Raw genomic sequence first — 14,039 nt, forward strand, 5'->3', positions numbered from 1 at the left:
AAGATCATACACAGATGTGAGGCACCTCTCAAAGCCCCACAGCTAAGCCCCTCCTCATCTTCCTGCCTTTTCACAGTCCTTTTACTCCTGTAATCCCATTCCCTATATTGTTTCTATCATCTCTCCTTTCTAATCTTTCATCAGGACACCTTCTTCTTTTAGGAAACCTATAGACATTAATCTTCCCCTCAAATCTGGTATGTGTATAAAAAATAAATCCAGAGAGGTCTTAGGATAAACATATCATCCACTGAGAAGACGTCTTATCTCATTTTTCTGTCCTTGCTTTCTCCTCCCTCTAACACTGCAACGTCTTATTTCATTCTTTATGCACTTTGTATAAAATCTAAGCATAGTCTAGGTTGTAGCTCTCTGGTGCATGGATATCAGTGTCTTCCTTTGACTATGACAGCCAAATATGTGACAGTATAGGGAATAATAAGTAATGGTAGAACAGGAAAGGTACTCATGGTCAGTGTCAAAGCAGATCCATTTACCCAGTGCCCAAAAAGAATCCAGGCCAATTATTTCTATAGAGTCACCTCTGTCCCTCCCTGGAAGGGGAACCAATAATGGTGGGAGACCAGACCTGACCCACATCACCCAGCCCAGAAGTGAAGACCACCATGCCCTCCCCTTGCTGCTGACCTCTCCAATCATTCCATTCCACGTCCCATTGATCTTTTTCCCGTGCTTGCCGTTAGTCACCAAATAGAGATCATAGGTGAACTTGACAGACTTCGAGATTTTCTTAAGGATGTCAATGCAGAATCCCTTGCAACATTTCTTCATGTAATCTGGCTCCTCATCAGTTTTGTTCCTGAATGATCACAAGAATAATGGGTTAAAATACTGGGGAAAACTCCCTTCATTCCCTTCTCTTGCCAGTATGCATTCTACCTCCCACAATATAATGTGGAGAATTTCACTTGTGCCACCTGTGCTGGAGGGTGAAGGGACACACTATGATGATGTGCCCAAAGGGATCAGTCATGAGTAGACACAGGCCAGGCTGGGCAAACATAGGTGATTATTCTAAAAAGAATTATCAGGCTATGGTGGTATTGGCCCAATAAACTGCATTTTGTTGAGAATGGAGAGCCCAATAGAAGGAGAAAAAAACCCAGGGGTGCATACTCAGTCACTATGCGTTTTTGACAAGGAACCGTGTTCCTCATGCAGGTGCCACTTAGGGGATCCACATTCTCCACGATGACGAACGGTGCCTCTTCCAAGGTCACAATACTCAGGTGGTCATCCTCACGTTCCTCAGAGTCAGGATACAGCTCAAAGCGAGGCCACACATAATACTTCATCTGCAACTTTTTTTCCTTCCATTTCCCCACCTGTAGAAACACAAACCACAGAAGATAGACTTTTAGCTGCCCATCCCTCTGCATCAATCACAGCTCTTGCAGGCCTTGACAGGAGGACCTCTCTGGAGGTCACAGCTTAAATAAGATGAGAACATTTCTGGGGAGAAGGCTCTGAGTAAGTGGATTCAGACCAGGGAGAAGTGGAGAACAAGATGGATGTCTGGGTTGTCTCATCTCTGTGATGGTCTCAACCTTTGGGAAAGTGGGTGGAGGGATACCACCACCATGGCCAAGCAGACATGATGTCTGTTAACTTTCTCAGCCACACAGTGGGAGCAGAGCTTGTTGTCTCCTGAAATATTGACTTCAGCCTACTAGCCCCAATAATATTCTTTTTCCTGCTAAAAAAGGTGTAACGCATGCAAATGCTGAAACAAATGTCATTTTGAAACAGAGAAATATAAGTACTCCATTTGAAATAGTTAAAACATAATTTTTTTTCCCAAATTTTGTCTCCATCTGTTTTCAGTGAAATTCATCAAACAGATTCATTTTAGACAAACTTGCTTTTGTCCAGAAATAACTCCTAGTCAGGACTGAGTTCTTCCAAAAGACAGGCAACTGCAGAGGGGGATGTTCTGCATTTTCAGGAGTGCCTTTAAAGGAGAACATAGAAATGCTTGCTGACCACAGTTCCTGCTATCCTCTGCTAAGGCCTTACTGAAATACCTACTCTAGTCCTTTCACATTCACTTGGTTATGTACCTTAGATGGAAACAAAGAATTGCTCTGTTTTTCTGACACATGAAAAATAAAATCAAAGAGCATCTGTGACTTGCTAATCTTGCTTTTTTCCCATAGGGATATATTGCAATTTTAGATCTTTTCATTTTCCATTGCTTAAGCAAACAGAGACCATTTCCTCAGCAGTCAGAAAAGGGGAGTGGCACTCAGTTGCCTCGTACCTACTGCCACAAATAAGAGTTATTTTGCAGTCACTCCAGTCTTGGAAGAGACAATACAGGTAGCACACCCATTGCCCATGGTAGACCATTCTTTGAAAAAATTCCAGGAAAATAAAAAAACCTGAAGATCAACTATGCTTTCAACTCTCAAAATCTTGCCTTTGTTCTCAATTTCCCCCATCTCAGTTGACACTAATTAGCACCTTGGCTGGCAGGTGAGACTGAGAGGGCAAGAAACTAACTGGCCTTTAGAAGGAACTTTCCTGCACAAAGCCCTCCAGGCCAGGGCTGAGACACAGCTGATGATGGCAGAGGTAGTGTGGGTGTGTGGGAAGTTTGCACGACGCTCTTAGCGGTGTACCTGCTTGGTGGGTAAACAGAAAAGCTTCATACCACTCCAATCCAACACCCCTCCCACCACCCCCAAATTTCAGTCATTTATTTATTTAAATGACAGGACAGGAGGGAGAAGCACTTATTAGAGGCTCATTAGGTGTCAGCGGTTATTCTGTGAAACTCAAAGCCCAGCTGGGGTTTGGCATTTGAGAGCAGCTAGAATTCACATAAAACACTTGTCACCTTCAAAACAAACAAGCAAATGCTTCATCTGGCCATGAAAGAAAAATCCACTCTGGGGGCTTGTAGAGAGAGAAGAAAGGCAGAAGAAATCACCCAGAGACAGCAGCCTCCCCATCCATCCCTGCAGTGTGAACACAGCACCCCACTGAGAGCAAGGCAATGGCTTTTGTAAGAAGGGAGTGAGATGGCCAGGTAGCTGGTCTTACCTTCCTAAGGGTCCTCACAAGTGGTTGGCAAAAAATGCCAAGGAGAGGTTGCCCCTAATGTTCCCTCCACCCACAGAGTCACACTGCTTGAACCGGCAAGCTGGGTACACAGCTATTGTGTTCCTTTTTATCTCTTTTCCTTTTTTTTTTTTTTTCCTTTTGGTTGTTGTTATTTGAGTGGGCAGGGAGGAGTTGTTTTAATTTTTAAATACAATTTGAGCAGCTGGTGAAAGGTGACAGACTAGGAGCCCCAGGAACTGGTGGGCCCTTTTGTCACAGAAGACAGGTAGTGTTGTCTAGGGCAGCAGACGGTCTGTATTCATGCTAAAATCTAACCCTGGATGTGAAGAGTGCATTTCTGAGGGAAAGAAGAGCATACACTCACATGCTCACCCAGGGTCTCTGCTCAGTCCTGGACTTCCCAATCATTGACCAAACAGGTCAATTTATCATCACCTGACCCAGAGATTTCTATGGTGCAAAGTCAGCCCTGACATAACAGCTCAAATCCCCAAACCCAGTTCAGTAAAGCCACCAGACAAGCAGAATAACTGCACACACAGTGCTCAATAGGGACCAGTGATTAAGATGCTGCACAGAACAGCCCAGACTTCAGCTCAGTAACATTAACTTATCATAGAAATAAGTGGTTGATGAAAGAGACATCTTGCAGTATCTCAGCAGCACTTAGATATCACAGTAATAGGCATGATATAAACCCCTAAGTGATAAATTAGATCAGATAGGAAAACCCAACTCGTAATTACCCAGAAGTTCTCTGGGACAGAAAGGGGAGTTCATAAGGCTGTGTGCCAGGCACGTTTCATGGTGTTGTACTACACAGACAACATTATGAAATTAGGATAACAACAACAGGCTTGCCACAGTCTCCTCTGCACTGAAGCACCTAACCTGCAAATACAGTAGTACATGCCCTTCTCTTATTATCCCAGTAAAATAATTCTAAATTGTCCAAGAAGGAAGAAAAGCAGGACATAAGGGAATGCTGGGACCTGCATTTTCAAATTCTCTCTGAAGTGTCTCAGGAATACATTCAGGTATCATGTTTCATTGCTAACCTGAACAATCAGGCATGCCATATACCTGCAGACAGACATGTACAGAAAAATTAGCAAAATCAGAAAAGCTTTGCTGATTAAGAGGAGGCAGACTTATTTACATGCATGCACAGTACAGCAACATGTGGGCAAGTACAGAAAGGATAAGAAACATCGCATGTGCAGAAGATGGAGGCAGTACGAGAGAAAGAAAACACAAATGGGCATCATATACTAGATAATCTGGCAGGAGAGGGAAGGAGAAATTCACTGTGGGGACAGAGGTTAGCCACAACAGAATTAAATGTCACAGATTTGTCCAGGTAATAATGCCTATTCTTAAAGAATATAACCTGCCAAGCTGTGCAGAGCAGAGCAAGGCACTTGCAAAGTCTCAGGGTATTTGGTATTAACAGCTTGTGAACTGTTATTACTTAGGTTTTGCTCAGTGCTTGCCTCAGCAAACAGAGGAAAAATAAACCATCCTAGGCATCCTACATATTTGTCACCCTGCAGTTTCAAGACCTGCTGGGCGTTCTCCGATCAGTCTAGTCATCCAAACTCCCACTAGGAGCCCTGGAGGGTCACAGAATCAGCAAAAATAAGAATGCTAGTAATCTTTAAAACCCCCTTCCTAATCATATTCTCCGATCCCTAGGTATGTTCCTGTATGCCAGGGCAGGGCTCCTAAGAGTCAGAATTTCACCTTAATTTCACCTCTTGCTCTTTCTGTGTCACATCTGATCTTATCAAGAAAGGAAAGTTACTTTGTTTTGGGGATGAATTTGGAGGTGTCGAGGGAGGGGAGTAGATAACTTTTACCTTAAATATAAATCTTACTTTGGATAACAAGCTGTTGGAAGTAGAAATCAAATACATTTCCAAAGAATGAAATAGTAAGTGCTATTTTAGAACAAAAAGCCCATCATGTATGCTATTGGTTTGCCTAAGTATATAAGCTATTGCATGCAGACAAAAGTAAGATGGCCTGTGCAAAGGGAAAATAAGTGAGAGCCTTCTGAAAGCCTTCCAGCAGGCTGGCAAATTGCCTTAACCACGGTATAACGCAGCCAGAAAGTGTTCTGCAGTATGTTAATGCGCATCTTTAATGAATGGTGTATTATATTAGTTCCCTGAAACTAATTCTTAACAGAGGCCTTTCTCTCCTCCCAAGGGAAGCTAACGCTTGTAGCAGCCATTTGTGGCAGATGTTTGTCTAACCTGTCCTCACACTGACAGAGAGCCCATGGTCTCCATGGTCTCCATGGACGGTCTATTCCAGTGCTTAACAATCCTTCCCATTAAAAAGTGGTTTTTTTCTTCATGTCTAACCCAAATCTTCTTGCTGGAATTTACCAGGAGAGTATATTTCCTTGTTCTTCTACATGTGCTCTTTTCAGTGCTATCAGGTCAGTAAGATATTTATAACACAGAGGTAGTCTCATTCAGTGGGTATCTTATATGCTACACTGGCAAAAGCAACCACCTGTTCGAAGGACCAGCACCCAGTCTTTCCATTTACAAAATCCTTAACCAGATGGGTAGTATGGACAAGTACAAGCTACTCCCATGAACTTCAAAATAGTCTGCTCCAGCCAGAGCAGAAGCCAATCTCTGAGTTCCTCATAGTATGCCAAGGCAGGCAGGTCTTCAAAACACAAGTGTATCTGGAGAAACCTCTAACTAATGTCAACAGATGGAAAAACAAAACCTCCCAGAAATTTGGCTTTTGAGGACTAGGCAGCAGAATACAATTCTGGATAAAGCCAGAAATGTTAAGTTACATTTCTTAGGGTAGATACTCAGAGGCATTGCATTCGTATTTGGGGTGAAGGTTCAGATAAAGCCTAAATCTCTAGGTGCTTGTTTTTCAACAGGATGCAGGAGAACTATGTCTGGGCAAAGTCTTTTGATATTTTTTTGTTTCATTCAGGCTCCAATTTTCACCATGCCTTGCACCATTTTCATTTAAAATCTTCTCTCACTTTCTGCCACTCCTGGTATAGAAAAAATACAAAAGGAACAAAAGGGATTTGATTTCATTTACAGAATAAAAGAAAGATCATTCCAAACTCACTTAGGACTTGAACTGCTTTCTGCATTTCCCCAAAAGTTTGATGTTTCCTCCCTTACTACCTTTTGGGTTTTGTTTGGTTTGTTGTTGGATTTTGGTTTTTTTTATCCCAGGAGCTGAGGGGCTTGTTCATTTCAGTAAGGAAGTACTAAGGCAAAAACACTGAGCATGAATTAGGAGACAGATACTCCCTATTCCACCAAGCTCCTCTGGAATCTGATCTGCACCCTTGTGCCTCCACTTCACACTGTGTAAAATGGAAATAATGGTATGTTTTCACATTTCTGGGGTGCACTGGGTAGATGAACACAGAAAAGGCCTTGAGGTTCACAAATGGTATGAGAATGAGGAGACACACATACATGTCTAGAGCCAGATGAGGGAACATACACTGCATGTATCTGTGAATGGTGTAAATGTGAAAACTTTCTGTCTTCCATCTTTGCTGTCAAATAGTTAACTGGAAAAAGCTTATGTAACTTTTACACCTGATTTTAATACATGAAAAAGGGAAGATCAAATATAGAAAAGGTAAAGGTAGGATGTTGGACAGCAGGCAGAAAATAGCAGTGTTATTGGTAATATAGCTGACGGAAAAGCACACCTAACCCCTTGGGGAAGCAGGGAGAGTCCAGTGAGAAATAGTGAGTCTTGTCAGTACAATTCGTACAGATCCTGAATGAGGACATGGGAAAACCAGAACAACTGGGCAGGACCTGAAAAGGGCTACTGTAGGAATAATAGAAACACCATAGAAATAGCAATTATAACTGGGACACTGCCAATGGAAGTATGCACTGCTCAGGGTACATTACAGTAAAGGTAAACCTGGGGGATGCTGTTGTAACCTTAATGCTGCAGTAGTCTATGAAGAAATAAATACTCAGTAAATAAATCCTGGAATCATTTGGGATTGAGATAGTTTTTGGAAGGCTGGTGCAAGATACTCCAACAGGACTGAACTACACATATCTACTGTAGCTCCACAGGCTTGGCTTTCAGTATGGGCAGAGTTGTCATTTCTGTGATTAAAGAGAAATTATATCAGGAACTAAGTCATTATGTGAGACTTCATAGAGATAAGGTGGAGAACAAATGCAAATTTTAACAGCAGCACCGTGATGTCTTTTTTTTCTGGATCTGATAGTTGACACATTTCGTCACCCCAAAATTACTCAACAGGCAGTAGGTCATGCTGTTTTACACCCAGTTTGGGCAAAGCAGCAAGGAACCTTACAGAAAAGCTAGTTATCAGAAATAACCTTGGATTGAGCAATTAGGGGAACAGAGAGCCTGCCTTAAAGAAGGAGATTAAAAAGCTTGTTTAACCTAGATATATGAAAGCCAAGAGGGGATATGACTGCTCTGTATAAATAAAGGGGAGACAGATACACAGGGGAGGAAGAAAAGGTGCTTTTAAGCAGAAAAACAACATTGGTACAAGAACAACTGGTTGTAAAGAAATTTACCTTGAAAATAAGATGGATTTTAAGCATCAGAGAAGGGACGTTTTGGCACAGCTGCCCAAAAGGAGCTGTGAAAACAACTAAAATGGGGTCAAGAAGAAGCACAACTGGTTTGTATAGGGCTATATGATGTTGCTGCCTAGAGCAGCCAGGATGGGACCAGATGAGCCTTTCCAGTCCAATGGCCTTTAGTAAGCAGAAGGAAGAGGAAGGAAGAGGAGGAATTCCTCCGTGGAAAAGCTTTTCTCCTTGACTTTTCAGCCTGCAGATGTCATAACTCAGCCTTAATCATTATATCTCTGCCCCCCGGTTAACACATATGAACTCAAAGACCATGGTTGTTGCTATCTCCACTTCCTAGGCTCTTGCATCCCTCTTTCAGCAGCAAAACCTTCTCCAGTGCCCTGAGAATAAAGCATTCCTTTTGGCCTTCACCCAAGCTGGTTAAGTCATGACTCTTACACTTACAGTGCTGACATCACAGGCATTGCCAAATGTACAATTCCTGTGATGCTACAGGTCTGTATCTACAGCAGGTGGAGAAGAGATGGCACAGAGAGCAAAAATCTCCTGTTTACAGACACTTAAGGTGATTAATTAGCCGAATCAGCCAAAGCAGACAAGAAATGGTTGTGAATGCTCCACATGCAAAATTAATTAACACAGAAGCAACACTTCTTCCTGAACCTCAAGTTCACCTTCCACAACCACCTGGGGAAGGCTGCTTTCTTCACTGCACCTGCAGAAGCAGGGATTGCTTCTAATAGCATTTCAATTAAACATGTAGGCTGCAGGAGATGGTGGAATTTTCTTCCCTCTGTATTTGCACAGCACCTAGCATATGCCAGAGTGAGGCTCATCTTTATAACTCATTCTGGGAATAAAAGCTCTTTGCAGAAACACAGTCCCCCAGCACACTGAGGTCTGGCATTTACACAGCTCTTGCCATTTTTGCTGAAACATTTCTTTCCTGGTGCATTTATATGCTTTTTGCAGTTGCTGAGGTCCTGTCCCCTGCCATGATTAGCCTGAGAAGGTTAATGAGATATACTTTGAGTGCTTCTGACTTCTGCAAAGTCAGTGAACTATGGAGCTCCACTGGTGTCACAGAAAGGTCAGAGCTGTGAGAATGCCAAAGTGTTTGCCTTGGTAAATCATTCCTCCAAACCAGAAGGTACCAGGAGATCACTACAGGCAAAAAACCAGCCAGGATCACCTGATAGCTCCCTCTGGCAGATGGTGGTGTTCTCAGTGGAGGTGTTACCTTGGAAGCCAGCAAGTGGTTCATCCAGACAGGGCCATGCAGGAGCAGCATGGTTTCCAGGGGCACATACTTGTTCAAGGGCCTCACTCAGTGCTACCTGATGTACACATACCCATGATTTATGGAAATGCAGATGGTAATCAGCATTATTAGCAGACATAATTAGCAGACATGAGGGGACAGGTTAAAGGTAGTGTGGACTGTGATCTGAATATGCTGGAGGATATAACTCAGCAAGGCCACAGCTCCTGGGTGGGGGGAAATTAGGTGTTAGGATTTTGGAAGAAGAATTAGAAAAAAATTCTGTCTTAACAAATACTGCAGACTGACTGTACCATCCAACATAACCCACCTCCAGCTAACAGGCAGTGACAGCATCTGACTCAGGCTCTTGCTTCAATAATGTTGCATCCTTAGAGCCATCATGCCTTTCTGAAATGACATTGTATGAAAGAGGGGAGCTTAATACAATATCCTAAACTCCAGCAACAATAGTTTCTTCTAATTCTGGTCTGGGAAATAAAATCTAAGCCAGAGAGCTCATACTGACCCTATCCTTGCTCATCTAAAGTGAAAGGTTTCATCTTGAGCATCTCTATTGCCCTCCTCTGCCAAACAATGGGGCAGTGCACAATGTAGCAGGGATACTGGTAAGATTCTATGTTTTATGTCACAGGGGGTTCAAGAGTCACAAACGTTTAGAGAAAAATGGGGGTTTTACATATATATATATATATATATAGGCACCCAAATGCCTTATGAAAGCATTCTGCGGTCTCTAGGAATGCATCCGCATTGTGCAGGTGTGTGTCTGCATCCAGTACGTGTCCATGCATGTAATGCCCTATCTAACGATTTTTCCCCTTGGCTTTCCCTTGTTGAGTGCTGGGCTCGAGTTTGCATTTTGCTGAGCTTTCATTTCTTTCATTCAGACTTTTTTTTCTACCCCTAAAACATGTTACACAGAGGGAGGGATAGGCTTGGCAGTTCACACCGCAGTCTGGGAGATGGTTTAGAGCTTCAGCTGGTAAGTGGATCCTGTACAGCCGTGTACAAAATCCCAACGTGTGTTCCCCTGTGCAGTGACACCTACTCTTTACACAGAGCAAATATCTCTCCCAGCATCTCTTGGGACCTGAGCCTGAAGGAATGTTTAAAAATGCAGATCCAGAGGAAGGCCAAAACTGTTTCCTCATGCTGAGAAAAGCTAAATGTTAAAGCAGGCCCTATCAGAGTTAGGAGAAGAGGCAACATGGAGAGGGGGTGGGTTGCCTAAACCTCACTGTTTCCTGAGCTGTGCAAGCGTGACTGAAGGCGCCGCTCTGAAAAGCATCTCTGAGAATATCAGAGAGATCCTTTAGCATTCACTGGGGGGTGTTGCAGTGGGTGAAACACCTCCCCACCCTGAGTACACCATTCAGAGCCCCTGCCCTCCACACAGCATCCCCGCATTGCCCTTGTGCAGAGATGCACGCCCGCTGAGAGAGGCACAGGCAGGCACAGCTGCCGCACACCCCTCTGCAGACACGGGGTGCTCTGCTCTTCTCTCGATGGTGAGAAGGGGAGGAATGTGCCTCCTCCAGAGGAATTACTGCACATGTTGGGAGCGAGATTTCAGGGAAGGCAGTTACAGAGCTGCACGACCCTGTTTCTTTCTCCTGCCACCACTGAGAGCTCTAGGCAGGTGACTGCAAATGCTGTCACCAGCCACCACATGCCCTTTGTCCAGATCCTGGTCCTGGATTCATGCTGGCATAGCCCCAGCCAGCCCCACACCTTCAGGGTGCATGTCTGCATCCTGCCCCCCCTCACCCTGGCACATGTCAGGATCCTTGTGCACTGCACGAGGGTCATCCCAAGGGGTCATCAACCAAGACATCACTCCAGGTAGTCGCCAGATCTCCAAACTGAGTGGAAACACCAGTTCTGCTCTGCAGTCCTGAAACGAAGTACTGACCCAAACCATAGCAGTGTCAGTCCTGTGCATCTCTGCCAGCAGCAGACATTACTTCTGTTTGTGCTGCTGCAGACCAACTCAGCATATGGGAGAGGCTAACAGGCCAGACAGGGGCTCCCAGGAGCTGTTGTGGGCTCGTGCATCTCTCTGGTGGATGATGGCTTCAGAAAGAGGGTACACATTGCTGCAGGACCCCCACTTGGCCCACTGCTAAAGCCAAGCACCTGGCTTTGCTTGAAAACCATGGTGTTCTGCTGAGTTTGGGCAGAGCATTAGACAAGACCCACCAGCTCTACCTACATCCTACAGAGAAGATCTGACCACCAGCAGGACAGCTGGTTCACTGCACACTTGTGCATTACTGACACACTGCCTGGAGACAGCGAGCACCCAGTGAGCAGAAGGGAGCGGTTCTGCCAAAGACTTTGCTCCTTTCCCATCCCATACACAGGTGCAGACACACACGCAAGGGGTACCCCCAGCAGCAGCTATCCTAAGCTGATCTGGGCTTGGAGTTTAGGAAGAACTGCCAAGGGCCCAGCTGAGGCCATCTGGGTTGCACGTTGCTTCTGCACAAGGAGTACAACCAGACCCGAATACGGACAGACAGCGAGGTAACCTTGAAATCAGCGATTTGGGAAGGAGAGAGGAAGCTAATGTATCTGCCAACCCCAGCTAGCAAAGAAGGGTTAAGCCAAGGACGCTTTCTTGGGAGCATAGCCTTAGGCCCTCCCCTTCTCTCAGCCCTAATGGACCTCAGGCACACCTATTTTTCAGAGTTGTCTGTCATTTTGTGCCTAAACATGTCAGTAGAAAGCAGATCTTGTGCCATTCCCTTTCTGCAGCCTAAAAGCAGGAGAACAGGCGTGACAGAGGCAGTCTTGGAGACATAAGGTGAAGCTAAGGTTCTCAGGAGGTTGAAAAAAGTCTTTGGTGGCATATGTAAGTCCACACATTGAATGACTTCTTGAAGTCTGAAATTAGCTGGATGACTTCACATGTGTATTTAAATATGTGTGCATGGGGTATTACCTCTATTATAAAGGAAGTTAGTAGTAAGCCTGTAATTAGGTTCTCTGACAACTTCCATTACAAAAGTCTTCAGGCCAGTTCCCTGAGAAAAGCCAATATCTCCTTGTTTTGCAACAGGCATTTGAAAGTCAGCAGGGAAAAAACCCTGAGGCTAAGGACATGATTTTTACTTTGGCCCATCAAATTTCATTCACTCTTAACTGCCTTATAAACTGTTAAATAATCATACTTTCTTTTGTGTCATTTTCTTGCAGAAATCCTGGCAGACAGCCCAAATGGCATCTGAGCATAAATGTTTTATGAGCTAAGCCCATCAACCCAGTAAATCATTAGGGACACCCCCACCAGTACCACAGTCCCTACAAGCAACACCTCAGCTTTGGCAGAGCAAGGAAAAGGCAAAAGCCTGACCAGGCTGCCCACAAAATGTGGACGAACCATCCAGGTTCTTTTCTATCTTTTAAATGTACCCCACTGTGAAAAGGTCACTTGAACTCCACCATTTAGTGTGCAGAAGAAAGCAAACCAGTTTGAGCTGTCACGACTGTCTCTGGAACAAGTACAGGTTAGTCACTGGATTGAGCACTCAGACTTGGTGCTGAAGGCTCAGCATGCATGAGAATTAACAATACATTTCTACAGAAGAGATTTGGGTTTTTCCCTTAAAAACAAAACAAAACATACACAAAAAGAACCCCATAAAGCAAACTACACTAAAGAAACTTTATTTAGCTTGAAATATTAGGAAATGACAGGTTTACGGTTTCCTTTTCAGCCTTTCTTCCACCCCATTTGTGTGTGGACATTTTGATTCAAGTTTTAATTAATGAGTGCATGCAACTCTCCCCACGGGGTGCCTGCCTCAATGCTTGTACTGCAAAGAAACTTGAAGGAACAGAATTAAGGTGGCCTGGGAAACAAGACTGGCATTTCCTAGCTTGACTTCACAAGCTAAAAATTAAATCACTGTTCTTTTTCTGTATGTAATTGCTTATACAGCTTCAGTGTGCATGAGCTTTTACAAAACCAATAAGTGGGCCAAGAAAGTACCAGTGGAGACGGAGAAAGAGCTATCCATAAATCACCGAGTGCTGGCAAAGGAGAGAGGAATAAAGAAAGAGCGATGGACAGCAAACCAATCAACCAATGTAGAGATTATGCAATACCATTTTATGATGAAAGAAGCAGCACTGACCTTGCAAAGGGGTTGAATGGGACAAAGAAAGTAGAAGCCAAATTGGAGGGAAGCATGGGAGAAAGGTAGAAGAGAGTGAAGCTGGCAGGTCCATCATAGTCATGGTGCCCAGAAGGTGAGAGGGCACGAAGGCACTAATCAGGCAGATTATGCAGCTATATACATATAACAGGCTAAGGACAGAGCAGGCTGGTCTGCATGGGAGGTATGGACAGAACCGAAATGGGCTGGTCTGTGTAACCCTAAAGTAGAAGCATGAGGGTGAGGGTAGATGGCATGGGGACATCAAGCCAGTTACAGTCCAGCTGCTGTCTAGCCACGTTAGCCCAGCAGCACTACGCTGAGAGCCGAGGCAGCTTGCCAAGCCCACGCAGCCGCCGTGCACCACGCTGTGCTGCTGCATCCCTGTGCCACTGCTCTGGATTTACCATCGCAAGCCTGCACAGGCAATGCATAGCCAGGATTCGCAGGGCAAACTTGCCCTAAGCAGCTGCAGCAGCTGTGCAGAGCACAGATGCTTTCTCTCTAAATGCCCAGGAGTGAAGGGACCCAAGTGCTGGCTGTAATCTTGTTCTTACTCTGTGACCTTAAACAAGGCGCTGAAGCTTTCTGAGGCTTAGTTTTCCCCTCAATAAAAGGCTCTTAATAATCCATCGCACGTTGCAAGCGGGGTGGGCCTAACAGCTGACAGCAATGACAAAAGTCAGTATGGAAAGAGATGCCTCAGTTCGTACACCCCAGAGGAAAAAAATGCAGCTCAGGGCCACATCTCCACACCCTCATGCCCCACATCAGAGGAAGGAGCTTTGCTGTAGAAGGGGGCTGGTTACTGCACAGTGGCTGTACGTGCTGGCAGTCGGCAGTGGAAATCATGCAGATGAATGGCACAGCAGCAATGCAGCAGGTCAGGCATGTGGATTGTGGATC

The 14,039-nt window shown here is 44.6% G+C and overlaps 1 protein-coding gene across 1 annotated transcript in view; it reads right to left on the reverse strand.

Annotated features, from left to right (window-relative positions):
• The window catches only part of GRIN2B (glutamate ionotropic receptor NMDA type subunit 2B), a gene marked incomplete at both ends in the record, with an annotated part of 168,804 nt that overhangs the window by 28,530 nt on the left and 126,235 nt on the right, over positions 1-14,039 (reverse strand). The window contains 2 exons of the mRNA XM_084276539.1: positions 649-820; positions 1,138-1,346. Coding sequence (XP_084132665.1) covers positions 649-820; positions 1,138-1,346 — 381 coding nt within the window. The remainder of the gene's footprint in view (positions 1-648; positions 821-1,137; positions 1,347-14,039) is intronic.

Source organism: Gallinula chloropus (assembly GCF_964237585.1).
Source record: "Gallinula chloropus genome assembly, chromosome: 1".
In the NCBI taxonomy this organism is placed as follows: domain Eukaryota; kingdom Metazoa; phylum Chordata; class Aves; order Gruiformes; family Rallidae; genus Gallinula; species Gallinula chloropus.